The sequence below is a fragment of the Sus scrofa genome, chromosome 18 (genome assembly GCF_054392235.1).
Source record: "Sus scrofa isolate SSC_HxYL_T2T_F1_AM1 chromosome 18, Sscrofa_HxYL_maternal_Yorkshire_Landrace_v2.0, whole genome shotgun sequence".
Classification (NCBI taxonomy): Eukaryota; Metazoa; Chordata; class Mammalia; order Artiodactyla; family Suidae; genus Sus; species Sus scrofa.
The window spans coordinates 31,267,769-31,290,774 of record NC_139400.1 but is presented as its reverse complement, the minus strand read 5'-3'; the positions used below and the strand labels follow the sequence as shown (position 1 = coordinate 31,290,774).

General features: G+C 33.7%; 1 protein-coding gene across 9 annotated transcripts in view; it reads left to right on the top strand.

Moving 5' to 3' along the window:
- Window positions 1-23,006, top strand: part of LOC110257598 (uncharacterized) — a 755,702-nt gene that overhangs the window by 410,265 nt on the left and 322,431 nt on the right. For 2 of the 9 annotated variants that reach the window (XM_085005947.1, XM_085005945.1), the window contains one exon: window positions 18,766-18,812. The exons of 6 other annotated variants lie outside the window; for them this stretch is intronic. In XM_085005947.1, the coding sequence (XP_084862073.1) occupies window positions 18,766-18,812 (47 nt within the window). Of the gene's footprint in view, window positions 1-18,765; window positions 18,817-23,006 lie in introns of all 9 variants that reach the window. One more of the 9 variants, XR_014834363.1, reaches the window with a different exon arrangement.

Sequence of the window (23,006 nt, the reverse complement as noted above, 5' to 3'; positions counted from 1 at the left end):
TTTTATAATATCATAAAAACATGCTTTGCTTTATTACTATCATTAGTGTAAATCAATGTACCATGCCTATTATCTATGGAGGAAATTTTCATATCATTTAACGCCAATGTAAGAAAAAATTGTTTTCATTTTGCTCCCCCATCATGCAAGAGGAGAGTCGAATTCACATAACAACCTTATTGTCACAAAAAATGCTTAGAATATGGTAAATCTTAAGATAATTCAGTTATTGCCATCACCTTATGTATTCATTTAAATTGTAAGTTTTAGTACATATTCCCCCCAGGGGTGGGGGTAGGGACAATATGGCTAGCTAGGAACTTTTCACCTTCCTTTTGTTAAATAACTTATTTAATCATCCATATGTGTATAAACTCTAAATTATTGGCATCTATATAGGAGCTCCGCTTGTAGCTTTAATATGTTTATAGGAGATCACGCTCTTTAGAGTGGATGAATTATGGGCAGTATAATCACCATTTCAGATGTGATAGCACTCAAAGCCCTATTTTATGGTCCATTCACTCTTTTGTGATGTACTTATTGAAAAACTACTATGTACTAGACACACAAAAAAAGATTCCTACCCTTGAGAAACTTTTTTTTTCGTGGTGAAAGGGAGCACAAGAAACATGACAGAAAGTGTAAAATATATGTATCTCAGTAGCTGATGAGTGCAATACGAAAGTAGATAACATAGATAAGGGGGTCTGGGGAATCACAGTGGGGGAGCAAAAGTTTTTGTCTAAAAAGGGCATCAAGTCAATCTCATCAGTATGTGAGATTTGATTAAGGGAGTAAGGTACAAAACTATGCAAATGGTGAGTTAATTGTATTCCAACCAGAAGAAATATTTAGAACAAAGATTCTAAAAGTTCAGCCCATTAAGCCATGTGCAAGAAGGTCAGTGTGACAGGGACAAGAAGAGCAAGGGGAATAAAATAAAACCAAAATTCTGTGAGGTATTGACAGGTGTAGCATATGGCTGACTTACTCATGAGCACTCTTGTCAATTAAAGAAGTTAGGAGTTTTAAAAAAAGGTACTGAGAGCAAAATTAGTTGTACACATATACCAACTATAAATATGCAATGAATTGTGTTATAGAGCTTCATCAAATACAGAGTTTAGCTAAATGTTGAAAAGCAAGTGTTAAAATCAATATGTTTATTGGAAAATACATATTACCATTAATAGGTTGAAGATAACAAAATAATGAAGAATTTACTCAACATTTTAACTTAGTTTTACAACTATATATTTTATTTTACTGTTATTTCCCCAATACAATCTTTTTTTTCCCCTACTGTACAGCATGGCGACCCAGTTACACATACATGTACACATTCTATTTTCTCACATTATCATGCTTCATCATAAGTGACTAGACATGGTTCCCAGTGCTACACAGCAGGATCTCATTGCTAATCCATTCCAAAGGCAATAGTTTGCATCTATTAACCCCAAGCTTCCAATCCACCCCACTCCCTGCCCCTCCCCCTTGGCAACCCCAAGTCTGTTCTCCAAGTGCATGATTTTCTTTTCTGTGGAAAGGTTCCTTTGTGCCCTATATTAGATTCCAGATATAAGTGATATCATATGGTATTTGTCTTTCTCTTTCTGACTACAAGTATATATTTTAAATGTCACAGGCTATTGATAAAGATTTAGCAGTGAACTGCAGGCAGAGTCATGTATGGACACTGCTCGTTGTTATTACTGCTGATGAATTCACTCTGCTCTTTCTTTGCACAACCAGATGTACATTTGCGTTTCACTAAGTCACCTGGAGGAGGCCAGAGTGTCAGAACACGTTTCTGATCATGGTGAGGTTGATCCTATTCTCTCTGGTTGTCCCTGAGTAGAGATTTATTTCCTCTGTTTGAGGATTACAATGCTGAAGATGATTGCAATGCTCAAGGTGATGTAATTGAAGCAGTCACAAACTGAGCTTCGGTACTACATGAACAGGATTCTTTCTAAATATTTTCAGAAGTAGATTTGAAGTTTATTTTCTCATTTCTATTTCTAATAATTTTGCATGGATTTGCTGTTTTATATAGTTGAAAAAGAAAAAAAATGTTTATTTTTTAAACCTTAAGGTAGAAATGTGGCAATGGAGCAGTCTGATGGCTTTCAAGATAAAGGAAATCACCTTCGAATATCTCTCTGGGGCTTAGCTTTCAGTACTTACACACCAATTTCATTCTGTTCTGTAGAGTAGGTTCTTTATACCGGATATCATGGAGAAATATGTGCAATCTCTGGAAATGTCACTTTAGTTATTTCCTCATCAAGTTCCTGCAAGAAACTAATTGGTTTTTAGCAAGTCCTGCTACATGTTATATTGTAATCTATAAGATGTGAAGGGCTTCTTTTATTCAAGCAGCCCCTTTAATGTGTAATGTAACTTATCTTATTTAAAATGTCTCATTGGAGCATCCTGCACAGGAGTGTGACAAACTGGTTCTAAATCCTCTTGTGTATCATGTAATTTGTCTTTGACTGAAGATAAATGATAGAAGCCATCTATCATTTGCTTATAGCCAAGGATTGCATTACATTATATACTCTTCTTATTCTTAAATTATTTATAGCTTTTTAATGTTTTTTCATGGCTGTACCCACAGCATGTGGAAGTTCCTGGGCCAGGGATGGAATCCAAACCACAGCTGTGACCTATGCCACAGCCTCAGCAACACCGGATCCTTGAACCCCCTGTGCCAGGCCGGGGGTTGAACTGCACCTCCACAGCAACCCAAACCTCTGCAGTCGGACTTACCCCCCTGTGCCATGGCAGGCGCTCCATAAATATTTATAGTTTTTAACATGTATGCTTAGGTGGGGGTGTGGCATGAAAAAGAAGAAGTACTAATTACAGTCACGGTAGTATTAAGACCAAAGGCCTTTAATAGTTTTCTTCTGCAATTGATTGATTGAAAGCATGGCCCTTTCACTCGTTTTGACAGATTCAATGTGTATAAATTACTGAGGGCTCTTCTGAGGAGGAACATTAGGAACTATCACACTATGCTCTTTTCCCTCTGTCATGTCTCAGGCCTGGAATATACTTTTAGACTATCTCCCCAAATTATGTAAATATATGAAGCAGAGCCTTTAGTAGATCTATAAGCAATAGGAACAAACCATCAGCTGATGTGCTAAGGGTATATATTTTGCAAGTAGTGACAAAATTTTGTAAGAAGTGATAAATTTTTGTAAGACTTCTGTTTTGTATTGTTACATTTTGACTTGCAGTAAAACCTTCCATAGAGATGGAAGTGGAGTTATCCTAGTACAAAGTTGAAAATTATGTTATAAAGCAATTGTTTGAGGAGCAAAAGCCTAATGGTGAGAAACCTGCTCCTGGTGTCTAGAAAAAAAATGATAAAATAACAATTCATATGGTGGTAAAACTTTTAGTAAATTCTTCACCTGCAAGTATTTAGATAATATACTCTGTACCTATGAAGTTGTGCTAATCAGTCAGTTAGGAAGGAGATTCTTGTGGTGTGCTTCGGTTGAATTGTCTGTAGGATACAAAGAATGGGAGAGTTTCACAAGTTCTCCATGGGTCTGGTGTACAGTTTGGACAGATGTTCAGTATTAAACTGATAGCTGCTTTTCAAAATGAAAATACCTGGTAGTTATGTTAGGGAAGTCACAAGTCCGTATTAACAAGTGGAGTTTCTTGTTTGCAAAATCTCTGGTAATAGAGTTTTTACTGTCTCCAACTAGCGAAAAGCCCAGTAGGGCCTAGGTTTCTGTTTTGACAATAAGGGACCTATTCTTCTTTGACATAAGAATTGAGATACATGAATCCATGCAGAAAGCTCCTGAATTTTGCTAGGGTTTGTCAGCTACTCTTGGTGATAGAGGTGTGACACCTCCAAAGACACCACTTGGGTCTGCCTGTCCCAAAGGTCCTGCATTTTCATGTTAGCCTGTACTCGGCTTTTTGCAGTTTGTTGAAAATTGTAGTTGATTTCATGTTATTCACCTGTAAGTTGGCCTTGTCTTCCTCTGTGCTCTGCCCTAGTTCACTGAGCCTTATGGCCCATTTCTTCTTGATGGTGCCTCTCTTCCTTAAATTTTTGGTAGTTTCACTATGACCTCAGTTCTCAAATACATTCAAGAAAAGTTATGGTGGTGTAGATAATCTTACTTTTCATCATCGGTTAATTTATCCATGACATTCTCTCTAGGTTTCTGTATCTTAAGTGGAAGATTGAAGTCCATAAGATAGTTTTTATTAAAATACAAATCATGATTTGAAATTTATGTATGCATGTATTAATGAGGCAAGTCTGTTATAGACATACATCTATCAGTCATCATAACTACTAAATGAGGCAATTTGGTTAAACTCTACAATACAGCAGATGGGGGTGGGAATTAATTGATATTTATGATTCCTTCAAATCTAAGAGTTAACATATAAAACTTCTAAGTATTTCTTGACAGTGAACCATGAACATTTAAATAAACTTTACTAAATTTTACTGGTTAACAAATTTTTAGTTTTCTAATCTTTATTTCCTAGAATCTTTATTTTCTAGAAATAAAGAGGAACTTTTCTCCTATTGCATCTTGATGTATTCTTTACCCGCATGTTTTATTTTCACCACTGACTCTATATTTGTAACTTTAGTGTTATAGCTCCTGTTTCACCCAGACTTAATTTAGAAAAGGTCAGTGTGAAAAGGAATAAAATTATATTAAGATTGGTCAACTATGAATGGGTATCTACCTTGCAAGTAAGAAAGGAAAGTGATGCATTAACTAGTAACTTTTGTAGGGCAATGTGAAGCAAATGGGTTGAAGATAATAATGAATAATGTTTTATTGTGTCAATAAGCCCCCATTTCTTTTATTAGAGCTCTTACTAATGAGAAAAATTGAGAGTAATCCTATTCTTATATGAATGTTTCCATTTCAGTTACTCAATGAGATATAAAAGATTTTGGCAGAAATTAACAAAGACATCTATCACAAAAGTCATTTTGGGTCATCTCTAATAATTAGTAATGTCCAGCCATTGCTTCATTGCATAGTACTTCAGTTATTTTAGTAGTTTCTCAATCATGTGACTTCACAAAAACATTACTCATTGTGGTTAAACTGGCACCTAGAGCATCATTATATTCATACCAAAGAAGAATGAATTTGTAACATAGGGCCGTATAAATCATTTCCTCAAATATTTTGCTTACTGCTTCACACTGGATTCATGAAAACTTGTTTTCAGGCATATGCATGTACACTGAAGTATTTTGGAGAAGTTGACTTTAATGCAACAGTGTATTTATACTTTCTTAATGTTAATTTAAACTGATTGCATGGCATGTAGACTAGTACTTGTTGATATCGTACTTAGGAACACACCAAAGTTCTCTGAAAAACATCATAAAATTTTTTTATGAATAGAAATGGATTCGACAGGTTCTGGTAGGCCTACAGTGTGTGGAGATAGCAAAACCGTAGTTCAAACCCTCAGCTGATAGTGTGCAAACACAACTCATGATTTTTCAGTTCCTTGTGGAACCAGAGCCATTGCATTGACTTACATTGATTTTTCTCCATAATGTCGTGAGCCTGGAAGCAGTTTGGCAAAGGAAAGGAAGTTTTGCTAGTATGAGAGAGAAGTAGGGGCAAAAAAAAAAAAAATTAATGGTTTCAATTCCAGTGAAATAGAGGATTTCAAAAATTCCTTCTGTTACTTTAGGCTACTCTTGTAACTTTCAATAGCCTCGTTGACCCATCTGCAAAGGGCAGATAAGAATACTTGCTTCCTGTATGTCTTCAAGTTCTGAAAAATTCTTGAAAGAAACTAAAGTTCTAATATATCATGTATTAGTGAAACGTGGCAGCTAGAGTCTAATCTAGTTGAATTATTCTGAAAATGAAGCTCATTCTCCACAACATAATGTAGAATTTAACACTACTGTAAAAAAGGTTATATTTTATATATTTAAGGAGATATTTGTTGTTAGCATAGCATGATTTCTTCAGAAAAAAACAACAATAACTTTCCTGAAATGATCAGTGATCTTTAAAGGATAACAAAACTAACACTATTAAAAATTAAATACTTCTACATACTCCATTTTTTAAAATAATTTCTTGGGTTTTTAAAGATTTGTTTACAAAGTTTTGTGTTTGTAATAAGCACCTAAAGGAGCTATGCAAATTGTTATAGGATGAAAAGATTCACATAGAAGTCACTATATTAGTTTGTCACCAGGCCAGTAGCAGGGTAATTTTTTATGGGATAGAGGGGGCCTGGGAAACTCAACTATTCACGCTGAGCCTTCTCTTTCACTTTTATGTATTTTGCCTTTGAATAGACATTGATTCCCTTGCCCCTCTTTTTTATATTGGAATAAACTCAAATACATTCTTTAGGGAAAAAATAGAATTGATACTTTTTTCCTTATTTCTTAAAAATAAGATAAATAAAGGATAGTAAGTATTCATGCTAATTTGAGGTCAGAAAAATAAGTACTTTTCACAAATAAAAAAATGATTTCAAACAAAACTTGTTATAAGCTGAATTGTGTCTGCCCTTCCCCCAAATTTAATATGTTGAAATTCCCATCCCTAGTACCTCAGAAAGTGATTATATTTGGTCTTGAAAGAGGCAATTAAGTTAAAATGAGGTCATTAGTGGGAGCCTTCATTAATATGACTAATGCCCTCATCATAAGAGGGAATTAGGATACAGATATGGGCAGAAGAATGACATATGAAGACACAGGGAGCAAAAGACAGGAATTCTCAGCTGTGGCTCAGTGATAACAAACTGGACTAGTATCCAAGAGGATGCGGGTTCAATCTCTCGCCTCGCTCAATGGGTTAAGTATCTGGAGTGGCCATGCAGGTCACAGACACAGCTTGGATCCCACGTTGCTGTGGCTGGGGTGTAGGCCCATAGTTGCTGCTCTGATTTGACCCATTGCCTGGGAACTTACATATGCTGCAGGTGTGGCCCTAAAGAAAAAAATATATATATATATGCAAAAAAAAAAAAAAAAAAAAAAGGGACAGCCACCTACAAGGCAAGGTGAGAGGCCTCAGAGGAAACCAGACATTCAGACACCTTGATTTCAGATTTGTAGGCTCCAGAATTGTGAGAACATAATTTTCTCAAATACTTAGCCATCCAATCTATAGTACTTTGTTGTAGCAGCCTGGGAAGCTAACACATAATTCAAATAAATATGCTAGATTATTAGCAGTAAGAATGAATAAAAACAAATGGTGTGCACTAATGAGGAAAAGTTAAATTTCATGGAATTTACACTTAGCTAATCATCCTCATCATCATTCACTTCCTGAACAGTTGTGCATGTGCCAGACACTCTTCAAATATATGAGCTATCATTCTGAACCCTCACCAAGACTCTATGAGGTAGTTCCTTTTAATTTCCCTATATGGGTATGAGGCAAACTGAAGTATGTCAATCTTAGGCACTTTGTTTAAATCACTAAGCTAACTAGTGACAAGACTGTCTATCTAGGCAATCAAACAATATATTCTTGACTACTAATCCAATGATGTAGTGAATCCAAGTTAAATTATATTTTCTCATTTTGGATGTTATCACAAAACATTACATATACACCTTCTGGCAATAAGTTGCAAAAAAGTTGAAGTATAAATTTAGTTAATATTATTATTCTCTTTGGGTCATAAAGAAAATTTTTCTGCATCTAAGTGTGTATATTCGAGCATGAGTATTTAGGTTATTTATATGTACACGTAATAATATATACATATATATGAATTATACCTTCTGAACTCTTATTTTGCTTTAAGCAATTTTCTCAGTAAGTCATTCAAATACCTGCTTCATTTACAAGTCAATGTTAATCAGAGATGTTGGATCTTCCTAATACTTTATGAATACTCACAAAATACTGAATACAATATACTTATGTGCCACTTTGATCCTCAGGATCCACATTTTTAATTGTTATTTGATTTTTTTGTTTTTGTTTTTGTTTCTATAAAAAGAAGAAGAGGGTATAGGAAGAGAAAAAATAAATGATGGAAAGGGAGAGAGGCTGGGGGAAAAAAAGCTAGAAACACGCTCCCTTAAAAGGGTGTGTTTGCTCTGATACTTTTAAAATATTAAACTGAATCTATATACATGTAAATATTAATTGGAATGAATGTCCTATTTCTAAAAAGAATCCAAAAGTATTATATCTCTATATCCTTAAAACGAAGACACATGGCGAGTAGAATAAAGGAGGATGCACAAAAAAAAATCACTTGTTAGAGAAGACCAAGAAAGATTCACCTCCTCTTCTCAACTGTTTCCCCAAAAATAGCAATTCTATGTGAATCTCATCTCATTTGGGCTTAAACACAAGAAAGTACACACAGAGTTATCTCCAATATAGAAAAAAAAAGGTGCAGTTTGATAATTCTTGTTATACAAGTAACTACATTTTTAGGAAGATTCAATTTTGCATTGCTAATCAGATTCAGATTGAATCCATGAAATTCATACACGTTGAGATATGACAAAAGGAAGAAAAATACTCATTTTGAGAAAATTAGGCAGTAAGGAAGGGAGAGTCTAATTTTAAGTAAACGTGAAAAATAATAAAATACTAATTGTGGATTAAAAAAAAAACTTCTTTAGAGAATTAAGTTTAAAATCTGCAAATCATCAAATCAATAACATAAAGGGTAACTTGAGAAGTTCATTAAGACTTATGCCATAAAGTGAAGAGAGATGATGGTATGAGGCAAAAAGATTGCACGTACTAAGAAAAACAATAAACAGGGCAAATGAAGGTGTTCGCAAAGATGTAACACGGGAAAGAGACTTGTTAAATCTACAGCTGAAGGAAACCTCTCTAGGGATAAAAGAGTAAGGAAAGTCACGTAACTACCCACAAGGGACCTTATGTGTTAGTGGTGTAAACGGGTAAATAAATAGCGAAATACTGTCTAGTGCTCAGATGCCTCTGCCCAAGATCTTGTTGACATTGGTTATGGGCACCTTAACCGTAATTGTGAAAACTGGATAAAATTTTGCACAGAGATGATAAATCAAGGACTGAAGGTTGACATGGAGGTGAGAAAATGAATGTAAAAACTTTTAATGCTGTAAAAAGATTAATTTTATTTAGGGGTAAACAGTGGTATCTTACTGATGTTTTGGTTTCTCATGTTGATGCAATTCAAATTATCCTGAAATTCAGAATTTACTTTCTGAAAGCCGAAGCTTTCTTCACAAATCCTAGATATATTTCAATTTTGTGTAATAAAAAAATGACAGAGTTTAAAAACATCTTTTTTTTCAAAATTTTGCAGTGGATGCCTTTTTGTTTACTCATGTAGTGGAATTTCAGTAAAGAACAATAGGTACTTAATTAATCATTGAAAAATCACTTACCAGTAAGGCAATATTAAATTTTGGAACATGTAAACATCATAATGTCTAAAACAAGAAAATGGAAGGGAAGGGAAAAACAAGTGAAGGAGATTAAAAGGTATAAACTATTTAGGTATACGTTACAAGGATGTAATGTATAACATAAGGAATATTGCCAATATTTTATAACTAGGGCATATAATCTGTAAAAATATCAAATTACTGTGTTATATACCTGAAACTAATGTAATATTGTAAGTCAACTCCAATAAAGAATAACATAAAATAAATAAAACAAGAACATTACCAAGTATTGGGACTCCTGTTGGCTAAAGTACAAATTAAATAGAGTATTATACAAAATAGAATAAATACAGTATATCAGAACACACCAGGTTGATTTTCTTACTGTGAGGAAATGATTTATATTTTCTATGTTAAGCATATCAATGCTATTTGTTAACTTCTGTGTCAGAATATCTCCATTTAATATCCTATTCTGCCAATTCTTTGCTGTTATCATTGGAAATATTATTTATTAACCTCTCTGTGCTTCGAGTTTCTTGAGTATTTAACAGTATTTACCAAATATTTCCTTTGCAAGAGATTGTAGATTTCTGAGAATGAAATACACAGTTGTGATGGAAAATGATGGAAGACAATATGAGGACAAGAATACATGTGTGTGTGTGTGTGTGTGTGTGTGCGTGTGTGTGTATATGACTGGGTCATTTTGCTGTACAGCAGAAATTGACAGAACATTGTAAACCAACTATGATAAAAAAAAATTTTTTAAAGAAATCCAAGTTCTCTCAACCTGAGTGCTACATATTTATAAACTGAAAAAAAAAAAAAAAGTATCTTCCCCATACTGGAGGAATGTTTCTAACCATCAACCAAGTGTAACATATGATCCCTGACTTTATTCCTGCCAGTATCAACTTTTATTTTACATAACTTCAGAGAAGGAGATCTAATTATTATAATTGAATAATGGATAGATGTTTAGCACCTAAATTTAGAGAATAGTTAACTATTGCCATGCTTAAGTTGTTGTGTGTCTGTAGATTGGGGTGAAGTTAGATATGTTAGTTGTGAAGGCTGATTGGATTAATATGAGAGTGTTTGATTAAAGATGGGTACAAATCCTCTGCCTTTCCTTAAACCAAAAGGTGGTATCTATATGCTCTCCTCTAGATTCTACACTGTCCTGAAATTGCCTTGACTAATTAGAGTGTGGCAAAAGTGATGCACTGTTACTTGTGAACCTGGGCTTTGAGTGGTCTTCCACTTTTACATGCTTGGCTGTTTTTTCGTAGTTTGTGGCCTCTGTGCTATCAGAAGCCCAAGCCCTGTGAAAGAGAACCAATTGCTCTGCTCCATGGCTCCACCTGAGCTTTTAGCCTACAGCCAATACCAGCTGTCAGCCATATGAGACATTATCTTGGATGATGCAGCTAAGTTGAGCATTTAGATAATTGCAGTCACAGCTGATATCACATGGAGCAGAAGAACCACTCAGCTGGGCCTAGTAAACTCACAGAACCATGAAAATGATAGATTGCTTTTGTTGGCAGGTGTTGGTTACATATCAATAAACTTTGAACAGAGTCTGCCCCTCTCTTGGTAGGTTCTCAAAAAATTGTAGCTGTTGCTATTTTAAAATACTAGGTTTAGATTACATTTCTGTGCCCAGTCCTCTGCAGAGTTTGTGACACCTGATAATTTATTCATTGTAATTAATAAATTCTGAGACCACAGAATAATGAAGGAATAGAACTATATTTCAATAATTTTTCCTCCACTAAATTCTCCTCTTCCATACTTACCACTCCACTCTTGAAATCCTCCCTGACATTTTAGGCTGGGTCACTGGTCTCTTTCTGCTCTACAGGACATGGTTATTGTCTTTCTTTGACTATAGCTTCTGCTTTGTAGCCCTATTAGACTGCTTACCACATATTTGCCTTTGATACTAGTTGCATTTATTTGTTTCATTCCTTTTTTTGTCATGGAATTGACTATGTTACTTTTTTTTATTAACAATTTTTTAAAGCAGTTTTAATATTTTCACAGAAAAATTGAGGGGAAGGTAAAGAAATTTCCCATATGTCTCTTGCTGACACACAAGCTATGTCACTTTTATTGTTTCTCATAATGTCTAGCATGGACTGTAATTCACTTGTTTTTATATGTTATATATATAAATTATTCTCAATGTCTGATTTGAGGATAATTAAATTTAGCTTTACTTAGTGACTTGTCCTCTGGCTGCTATTTCAGATTCCTAAATTGTGCTATTACACTACACAAACCTATAGTAAGCCATTAGGTAACCAGAGTTTTTAAGTCAGTTACTTTCTCTGGATAAGAGCTTCCCATCTATAAAATGAGGAGTTAGACTATATGCTTTTTAATAACACCCAGATAAATAAGTTTTGATCCATTGTATTTAGTGAACATAAAGTGAGTTAGTTAAACAATCATTTTAGTAATGAAACCAAAGTAGAAAATCAACAAGATAGTTTATTTTTCATAACTAGAAAGGAAGTCCATTTAATTATTATATAATTGCTTGAATTTTATTTTCTAGTTATAGCTAGATGCTACCTATATAATTTCCTCACTGTTACTTTTTATATTTTGCTTAGTAATGAGCTCATTATTTCTTAAAATAGTGCATATACATATATATACCCACTTATTTGTACATATATATATATATATATTTTAGCAGTCATGTCTAAGAATGACATAATATTCCTTCCCAATGCATTAGGTTTAATGGTTACCAGGTGTTTCTTTTCCAGTACCTATTAATCCCAGGGTAATATAAATATGATAATGGTCATATGACAGAATTTAGAAGAATATATGGACAATAGGAAAGCTAGTAATATCAGGATCAAATTCTAATTCAGAAGGAGATGCTTTGAGAAAAAATAAAATCAGGATCCTGTTCTCACAATCCTCTTAATTTTACTCTTCCAATTATGATATTGAACTTACAGACATGTAATTGGTATTATTTTCTTTAGTGAGTTTGTCTTGTCTTTTGATAATCAAACTCTGCGTACCTTCACCTTTGAAGAAGATTTTGCTAAAAGTTTACTTATCAGATAACTTGGCACTGTGAGATTTGTTATGTGTGCATGGTCATTTTAAAGCTCTCTATTTATTAAGCAGATTTCTTTCTTATTCTAATACCTGAATTAATTCAAAATTAATGTTTTACTTAGTTATCAAAGTGATATATTTTTATAACAGGACAGTCATTTCAAAATGTGACACAGATCAATTGCTAACCATAAAACATCATTAAATGTTCTATTTGCAAAATTAGTAACAATCTAACAGTTATATTTCAAGACTGAAAATTTTCTCTTTAACATTAGACAGCTGAAATGAAGAATATCATTGAAACAAAATTCAAATGATGAGATTTTCTTAAGAGGAAATTCTCCATGTCGTTTTCACCAAATAACTTTCTGCTTTGCTAAAAACTAATTTTTTAATGTTCATAGCTAGTATTAACACATTTTTACCTCTAGACTATAGTCATTAATTGGTGAAGTAACATACTAATTTGGCGTAGAGCGAGCTTTAAAAACTGAGAAAATGGTTTATATGAAAAAATTATCAGACCCAAGATATAGTAAGTACAGTATAGAATTTATTAAATGCCATTAATTAATCAAAGCACCAATATTTCAGACAGGGTAGCTAGATAATAGAAACTACTTTAAAATCATAAAGTATAATTTCTAATACATGTATATATTTCATATTTAACCTACACATAAGTTATGATAAACTAACCTGCTCTTTTAAGCCTCTTGTACCTAAAAATCATAAGGCATGCAGTATTAAACAAATATAGAATTGAATGAATTACCTCAAGTTATCATACCTGTGTCCTAAGCTTCCACTGCTCTTTCATTTTTAGCATGTTTATTTTTTATTTTATAAAAAAGTGATTTTTTTTCCCTCTCAATGAGAAAATTTGTCATTACCAGGCAGTAGGCAAAGTGACCACTCACTGAGGCTGCCATTTGTAATTCTGCTTTTGAACACATTTAGTGTTATAGCTTCAATTGAAAAACACATTCTCTTCAATATGTAAGTTGCACCAACACTTTGTGCAATCTTATTTTCATGAGCTGATTTTCTGTGATCTACGGCTAGAATGAGTTTCACAGAGATGAGGGTCCAACAGTGGTCCTCCGACTGTCAGAATTTACACTTGGGAGTGTGTTGACTAATGATCTCAGAAGAAAAAAAAAATGAAAATCGATGCAAAGGAGTAGCGTTTTTCACTTTAAAAAAGTTCACTTCAAAAAAGTTTTTAAAAGTTCACTTTAAAAAAGTTCGCTTCCACATATCTGCGATTGACCATAAACCAGATAGTATATTTTATACTTCTCTTTTTTTTTTCTCTTTTAGAATTAGAACATCAGAAAGATGACAATTCTAACCTGTCATGTATGCTAGTTCAGACTGCATATAGGTCAAGAGCCATACTGCACTAATGTAGGTGATAAGTATGCATACTTATCCTTCCACTCTTATATCTTATTTCCTGTATCAGTTAACTTACTAGGTGAGCTTTCTGCAAACCATGAAACTTTACAGACTTACTGGATGGCAGTATCCCTAAGCTTCTTGGCTGCACACTATCCCAGAGGGGAGGCCCTCTCAAATTCCAAATGTTGCATAACTGTCATTTAATTTTACATTGGACCTTTTAATCAGATAGTTTCAGACAGATGAAATCTACCTGAAGTTTCTGTTACAGTGGGCTTGCCATTTACCAGACCATTCCACCCGAGTATAAAGAAATTTCTTCTTACATGTAAAAGGCGTGTACAAAATCAGGAGATGTCTGTAGACAGTGTTAAATAATACAAAATATTTTTGATTGTTCCCTGGAAACCCCTTAGAACAATTTTGCTATTTGCTTATTTTCCAATTTCTTTATCCTCTTACTTTTACTTCTCTGTAGATGATATGTATTTTTTATTACTCAATGAATTTATTGCATTTATAGTTGTACAATGATTATCATAGCATTTCCATCCCAAAACCCCAGCACATCCCCCCCAACCTGTCTCCTTTGGAAACCATAAGGTTTTCAAAGTCTATGAGTCAGTGTCTGCTCTGCAAAGAAGTTCACTGTGTCCTTTTTTCAGATTCCACATGTAAGTGATAGCATTTGATGTTGGTGTCTCAGTGTCTGACTTCACTTAGCACGGTAATTTCTAGGTCCAGCTGTGTTGCTAAAAATGCTATTATTTCCTTCCTTTTAATGGCTGAGTAATATTCCATGATGTATATATATATATATATGTACCACATCTTCTTTATCCACTCCTCTGTCAATGGACATTTAGGTTGTTTCCATGTCTTGGCTATTGCAAATAGTGCTGCAATGAACATTGGAGTACATGTGTCGTTTGATATGTATGTTAATATCAAACAAATAGCCCACTTTTCAGTGAAACAAATATTAAACAACCAAGGCCAGTGGATGGTACTTCAAAAGATCTGATTTCATAAAGTGTAACACTCCAGAAACTACTTTTTCGTAGATATTGTGCTTACAACTTAATCCATTTCTTACTGACATGGTTAATCAAAAAGAGTTATTTCTTTATATATTATTTTTCCTATCAAGAACTAAAACATAAGCTTTTTAAAAAAGTTTAAAAAGACATTTGCAAGTAATTATATTTAAATTATTAAAATATATTGAAATAGTAAAGATTATTAAACCATAGATAGAAAACTTGGCAACTTTATTACTAGTCTTTAATTATTATGAATTTGGCTTAATCTAGCAGGGGTCTTCCATCATTTCTTTGTAAAATATTTAACTCTTTCATCAGACTTTTATCAGAATTGAAGGCTTTTATATTTATGCATGTAAGTGTATGTTTGTGTGCGTCCAGCTACATGAGACAAAAAAAAAAAACCTTTAAAGTTGTCAAAAGTATTGGAATTTGTCTTAAATATTGTCTCTTTCAATAGAGAAATATCAGATTATTTTCAGCATAATCATAAAGATATTTTACATGATTCCTATTTTAGTCAGGGTTCTCTGCAGAAACAGACCAGTAGAAAGATAGATAGATAGATAATAGATAGGTAGACAGACAGACAGATAGACAGATATACAGACAGACAGACATATGCATGTATATTATTAGGAATAGGCTCATACAATTACGGAGGCTGAGAAATCCCACTATCTGCCATCTGCAAGTGGAGACCCAGGAAAGGCAGTGGTGGAATTCAGTCTAGGTGTGAAGACCTGAGAAGCAGGAGACAATGGTGTAAACCCCATTCTGAGGCCCAGAGAAAATATCCCAGCTCAAGCAGTTGGGGAAAAGGGGAGCAAATTTCTCCTCCCTCTGCCTTTTATCCTATTTAGACTTTCAGTGGATTGAATGACGCCCACCTGCGTTGAGAAGGGCGCTCTGCTTTACTGAGTCCACTGATTGAAATGCTGATCTTACCCAGAAATGCCCACGCAGACCGGAAACACACACCCAGAAATAATGTTTAATCCAGGCACCCCACGGCCAGTCAAGCTGACATGTCAAATGACCCATCCCAATTTCCAACCTCTTAACAATTGGTTCTCGGACTGCCTTCACACTTCTTGGAACTGAACATATACAAGGTGTAAGCCTTCAGCTCTAAGGAAAGTTCCAGAATGAAAAGAGGGCTAAAACACATAATTTTGAAATTCTCTACATAGATCATAACGTTTTTCTATAACTAAAGAATTTTGTCAGTATAAAATGGCCCTTTCCAATCAGTAAATTACTTCTGTCATCCTAATTACTGTGGTTCTTGATTTCCTTATGCAGGAACTCTAGCCTCAGAAAGGTTCCTTATAATATTTCTAAGATGCTTCAGGCAATGTGTTAGAGAAGTTCAGGAACAAAAGCACAGCCAGTACATGTATGTCTGTGTGTGCTGCCCCCCCAGCCTGCTGGGCACAGCAGCCTCCACTTTGTCCTGTCTTTTGTCAGTGGAATATGGACAAAAGTCAGTTTGGCCAAGGCATTAAAAGTTTTTGCATGCTTCTGCTTATCTACTTTTTGCATGATGATCTGTAAAGACAAGGACCTGATTTAATTACCTGCTGCTATAAGGAAATTGTGGAAACAGGTGACCTTAAACTAAAAGCCTGCGTACGAGATGCCTAACCAGAACCTCTCAGGCCACATGCAGTCTTGGGAGCTACATGGTAGCCGTAACTGACTGAGATTTGGAGTTGTTTGGTATTTATGATAATCGGGGCAATCGTTGGCTAAGATGTGCCCTTAAATATAGTCTGAGTGGAAAATGAACGGTTTCTTCTCATAAGCTGCTATAAATTATATTCCAAATTAAAAAAAATTTACCCTGATTAACTAAACCATAATAACGAAACTCATTGTTATGAAATTGACTCCCTATTGAGGTATTTAATTGGAAAGAAAATGATATACTTTGTTTATATGCTATTCCTTAAGCAAGTTTTCCTCTCTTAAATTGTGTGTTCAGTCTCACCGCAAATCCTAAATCCTAAATCTGTTAAGAATCGGACTTCTTGAAGTTCCCGTCGTGGCGCAGTGGTTAACAAATCCGACTAGGAACTATGAGGTCGTGGGTTCGACCCCTGGCCTTGCTCAGTGGGTTAAGGATCCGGCGTTGCCATGAGCTGTGGTGTAGGTTGCAGACGCGGCTCAGATCCCAGATCCCGTGTTGCTGTGGCTGTGGTGTAGGCCGGCAGCTATAGCTCCAATTCGACCCCTAGCCTCGGAACCTCCATATGCCTTGGGAAGCAGCCCTAGAAAAAGGCAAAAAGACAAAAAAAAAAAAAAAAAGGAATTGGACTTCTTTATTTTGTCCATGTTTAATGGAGGACTTAATGAACAAGTTAAATATAACATGTTGCTGGATGAATAATTTAAATGTATATTGGGGATTTATAGTATCTAATATTAGAAAAGAGCTCATATTGTGCAAAATCAAACATAGAAAATTTCAATAATTTTGTAAAGTTAAACTTAAAAGAGTCATATAAATATTCACACACTTTCACAGACATTTTTTTCATATCATACTATTCCTATTTTTCTCTATAGCCTTGGTTGAATTGCATTGTAACTGCTAATATATGTGTGTAATTAGCATGCAGTAATATAACTAGCATTTATAATAATATACACACATTTTCAATATTCTGGAAAACTCAATATATAATTGAACTTCTGATCAGAGAAATTAGATTAAAAATACATCATTTTGTATAGGACTGTGGCATTTCCAAATAAGCATACATTTATTTATGCTATCTGATAAGTGCAAATGCATCACTAAATCTTTAAAGCTATATTTCCAAATTAAGACATGTATTCTAAAATTTTAAATTGCAAATACATTGGCAATGATTTTAGGAATATAAAATATGCTATTTTGTTTGTTTTTACCATCTCTCAGCAAAACATTATATTCAGAGATACATTTTTATTTTATAATGAAAATTTGAGTCCTAGCTTTAATAAAAGCATTTTTCATATGTGTAATTTGATATAAATCTGTCTTGTGTTGTCTTAAATAAAAACAAACAAACAAAATCCCTGAGGTCTGGATGTCTGACACATTGGCATTAAGAAAGTATTTATCTTGCTTGTTCTCTTGGGAACAGGGAGAAAAGCAATCATAGGTGCTTGTGTAGGTGTCTTTAATAATACTTTGACCTCAATAAGGAAAATACCTTTTTTTTCCTTTTGAGTAATATTATCTATAGCAATTCTTTACTTCAGATATCGAAGATGAAAGTATGGGTCTTATGTACTGTAATAGAAAAAGCTTAGAAAATCTATCTCATGCTCTCAAACAGACAATCCACAGATAATCACAGTTCACTGTCAGAAATATTGCTTTAACCCACATTTTCTATATAATATCTTAGTACTATCAAAAATGATATTCTGGAGCAGTCAGGTCTCCAATGATGATGGTTATCAACAAAAAGGAAAATGTTCAAATATATTTTCCAAAAATATAAAATAAAGCTTTGGGAACAATGTTAAATAATTTTAACAAATGAATAAAATAACATTACAAATTAAGTTTAGTCATAAAACTGTGCTTATAATGATTGAGAAAAATTTTAAAGGTGCACATTCTCTCATTCTCTTCCATTATTGGTAGAGCAACCCATGTTTTTTAATTTATTTGGCTATTAGCCAGTCTTTGCAGGACTTAATTCAAATGTATGAGTAAGCATTGTCAATGCTTGAGTGGTATATATCGATTTTCTCTCGGGAAGTTTCTGATCTAGTTGTCTTCCTTTATGTCTATACTATATGTTACAGACTCATCATTTACAGAAGCTTCCTTGGCATTGGAGAAATTATTTCAGGTCAGTGTTTTTGAGAAGCAGATTGTGTCAGTTTGCTAATGAGAGATGGCCAGCATCTTCAAAAGTTTTCTATTTGAGGTATGGTTTACCTATTATAGCGAATAGAAATATTTAAAGGTTTGTTTCACACCTCCTTCACTGGTTGAAGACGAATGCCTCTGGACATATTCAAAAGAGGGAGCCTAGGCAAACCTTTCAGAAAGGCTGGTTGTGGAAGAAAAGAGGTAAAGAGAGAGAAATGGTTCAGGAGAGATTTCAATGCGTGTGTGTGTGTGTGCGCATGTGCGCGCACGTGGGTGTGTTTTAGCTTGTAGCTAAGTGAAATAGACATTGAGGTAATTTTCATTGACATTTTATTCGTTCCTTTTGAGATGAAAAGTTGCATCAACTACTAAAATTGAGAATAGAGAAGAAAATTTAGGATAAAGTTGAATTTGAGGGAAACAATGCTTGTGTGGTGTAAGATGGCAAATTTAACAGAGAGAATAGTCAGGCTTTTGTGAGATAATTTGAAGTTGCTGATCACGAAATCAGGATTCCCAATTGTGCGAAATTATTTAGCCATGCCTGTCTCTGGAGCAGATCTTGAGACCTGTTGGGGTTCCTACATTGGATCTGCTGGATGAATGAGACAGAATTTAGGGTTTGTTAAGAGTAATATTAAAATGATGTAAGCTGAATAAGAAAGGAATGTTTTAATATAATGTAAATTACCAGCCATACCTATCGACAATTTGTATTTACAATTTTAATAAATATTATTCTGTACTTCTCTATATATTCATCAGCACTGAGTTCTAATTTTTACTTTGACAATTTGATAAGCATATGTACCTCGGTCCTTAGATTTACATTATCTTGGTTACTGTTGGAATAGTCATCAAGTTCCCCATCCACTCCAAGACCAGCAGCACCTCATTTTTTCAATGTTTAGAGATTTTATTGAATTTTGATAAGGTCCCTTCCATACTTTCCGTGTAAAGTCATAACTTTGCTGTTAGATAGCTAAGTGTTCAGTCTGCCCTTTCTCAGTCAAATCTGTGTGTACGAGAATAAACATTATTCTAAATATTTTTTTTTTGCATGTGGCTATCATCCTTAAAGCACAGACAGAGGCCTTTTTTTTCCCCAGTAATTTTATAGTTGACCTTTGTTGGGAAGGAAGACATTTTCCTCTACTTTCTAGGTTCTTCTGGCTGGTCAAATAATAAAGTTGACATGAGACAGATTAACAGGAGAAAGTCAGACAAAAGTTTACCAACAAGTATGCATGGGAAGGACCCTGGAAAACAAACTCTGTCCAATGACCAAAGCCCCTACCTTAAATACCATTTTTCACTAGAGACAAAAGAAGATGCTTAGTGTAGTTGTTTGGGACTTCAAAGAAGAGAAAGGAAATTTCCATAGAGATGGAAAAGCAGATGTTTGGTAAACAAATGTTTGCTGGGCCATTCAGAGACCATGGGACACAGAGAGGAACTTGAATAAACAGACTTGGTCAGGTCCTCCCTGTCTACACTCCTAGTTCATATCAGAATTATCCCTGGTGATGGCTTCCTTTCTGGAATAGACTCTCAATCTATGTTCTTTAGCCAATTGGAGAGAAGGTCAAAGATCCTTCCTGAGTCATTTGGGCCCTAAAAATAATCAGCCTAAATTAACCCTTATGCCAAAGCTGCACATTGTGGGTAGCAAATTTTGTTGCCCTATGCTTGTCACATAAAAGGAGTCTAGATTGGTTACAAACAAAAACAAAGACAGTCATGCACAAGTCATTTCAATTTTCTAGAAGATTTCACAATATAACATTATTTTGAAAGTTCTGACCAGTGCTATATATGAGGTATAATTATGGGAAAGCAGGAGACAAAACTTCAAATTTGTACATGATACCATTGTAATAAAATTTTTATTAGAGTTCATTTAAATTTTAGTTATGTCAGTGTGTCAAAACTAAACACACCAATAAGTTAGGAATAATTGGTGGGAATAAATTTGTGTATCACCAATAGCATATAATCTGTCTGTAAATGGTGCATTAAATTTCAAATACTTTGCATAATTACATGTTTTTGGGCAGATGAGCCGTAGACTTTGTAATGATGTCAAAAATTCTATGATTAAAAGTTTACATAACCATTAAGGTAGTTGATATGAAAACATTTAAAAATGTTTGTAGTTAATTGGCATTTTAACAAACATAAAATAAGATTGTGTCAGATGATAAAGATTCTTATTAGTCATATAGAAGATTATTATGAGAAAACTTAAAACTGCTAAAAAAAGACATTAATAATGGAGAGAGGCACCTCATTTCTTGATGGGGATACTGCACATAATTAACATGTTAATTTGGGGAAAGATAATTAATCAGATTTAATGAAATCTTGATAATTTTTAAGGGGGAAATTTGTAAAAGTGATACTGAATTCATATGGAAATGCATAAACACAAGACCATTTTTATTGTGGAATAACGAATAAGATATAAAAATGATTGCAACATATTGCACATATAAGATTATCAAAATAGGAGTTCCTGTCGTGGTGCAGTGGTTAACGAATCCGACTAGGAACCATGAGGTTGCGGATTCAATCCCTGCCCTTGCTCAGTGGGTTAATGATCTGGTGCTGCCGTGACCTGTGTTGTAGGTTGCAGATGCGGCTCGGATCCCATGTTGCTGTAGCTGTGGTGTAGGCCGGCGGCTATAGCTCTTATTCGACCCTTAGACTGGAAATCTCCATATGCCACAGGAGCGGCCCAAGAAATGGCAAAAAGACAAAACAAAACAAAAAAAAACAAAAAATAAGATTATCAAAATAAAGGGGTTATCATAAAACTTACAAAGTGATAAATAGAACTGCATCAACAAAATTTCTTAAACTATTGAATGCAATACTATATTGAAAGAATGAGTTATCCACAAATGATGGTAAGAATTAGGTAGTTGTATTCTTGATTCAAACCATCATGAAATAGTATTTAGACGGATTGAAAGGTTACATAATATTGGGTGTGCTATGTTCAGCTATCTGCTGCTATTTAAGGTAAGAGAGCCCTTCCTCAGGAGTGAATAGGAAGGGATTAGAACATACATCATCTTTTATTATGCATCACCAATAAAAACATGAAGAGATTGAAATGTTTATATTAATAATTGAGATAATTAAAATGGTAGAAAACTTTCTCATGTTATATATAGCTTGTGCTTTGTCTTTGACCAATCTAATTATCTCAAGCAACAATTGAGACTAAAGTTATTTTTATCATATTAAATAAAACAGTATTATAAACTATTAATAAGGCTTGTAACCATTTTCTACATTTCTTCCATTTATTTTCCATCTTAAAATAATAATTGGTTGATTCTTTAAGGATGTTTAAGAAAGCACACTGTGAAAATTTCTTTTCAATTGAGTTAAGAAGAGAATAAATAAATTATAATTCTATGAGATTAGTTTTAAAATAAAGTTATTTAATGCAATTCTGTATTCTACTATTGCATAAAATTTTATATTTTAATTTTAGTTACTAATTGCTTCTTTGTAATATTAGATTTTAGAGTCAAGTAAACAATAAAATGGATTAATTCTTACTTCAGTTCCTAGAAACCATATTTAATTGGACTGCTTTATTGGGAGCTGCTAAAAATGTCATTAGTGGGCATTACAAATATGCTACAATGTCTCTGTAAATAAATACCATAAGAGCTCTCATTAATTAATATGCTGCACAAGCTTAATGAGTGGCTATCTAAATTAAGACCAATATAGTCACATGCAAGCCCAAATAATCACTCAGCAGTTCTTGGTTGTACATTCTGTGCTTTGAAAGAATACATAAAATTTATTCTGCAAATTACAAAAGATTCCTAACTTGCACATAACAGGTAAATACATACAAATATATAACTCAGCATAAGCTTTATATATGACATAATGAAGCTGGTAATAAGTTTTTATTTTTTGTATGTGTATGTATATTGCTTTTCTAATAGCATATAAGGATACTTAAAAAGTGAAAGCTGTTATAAAAAAGAAATTGGGGTAACAACCTTTAATAGATAGGGAATGAGAGAGAAATATGTACATTCATAAAGAGACTTTTTTCTATAAATTTTTAATTTACTGAATAAAAGTTAGTCTTACATTTTTATCATAATTTTTATGAAATTTTACCAGAATTGTTGAACAT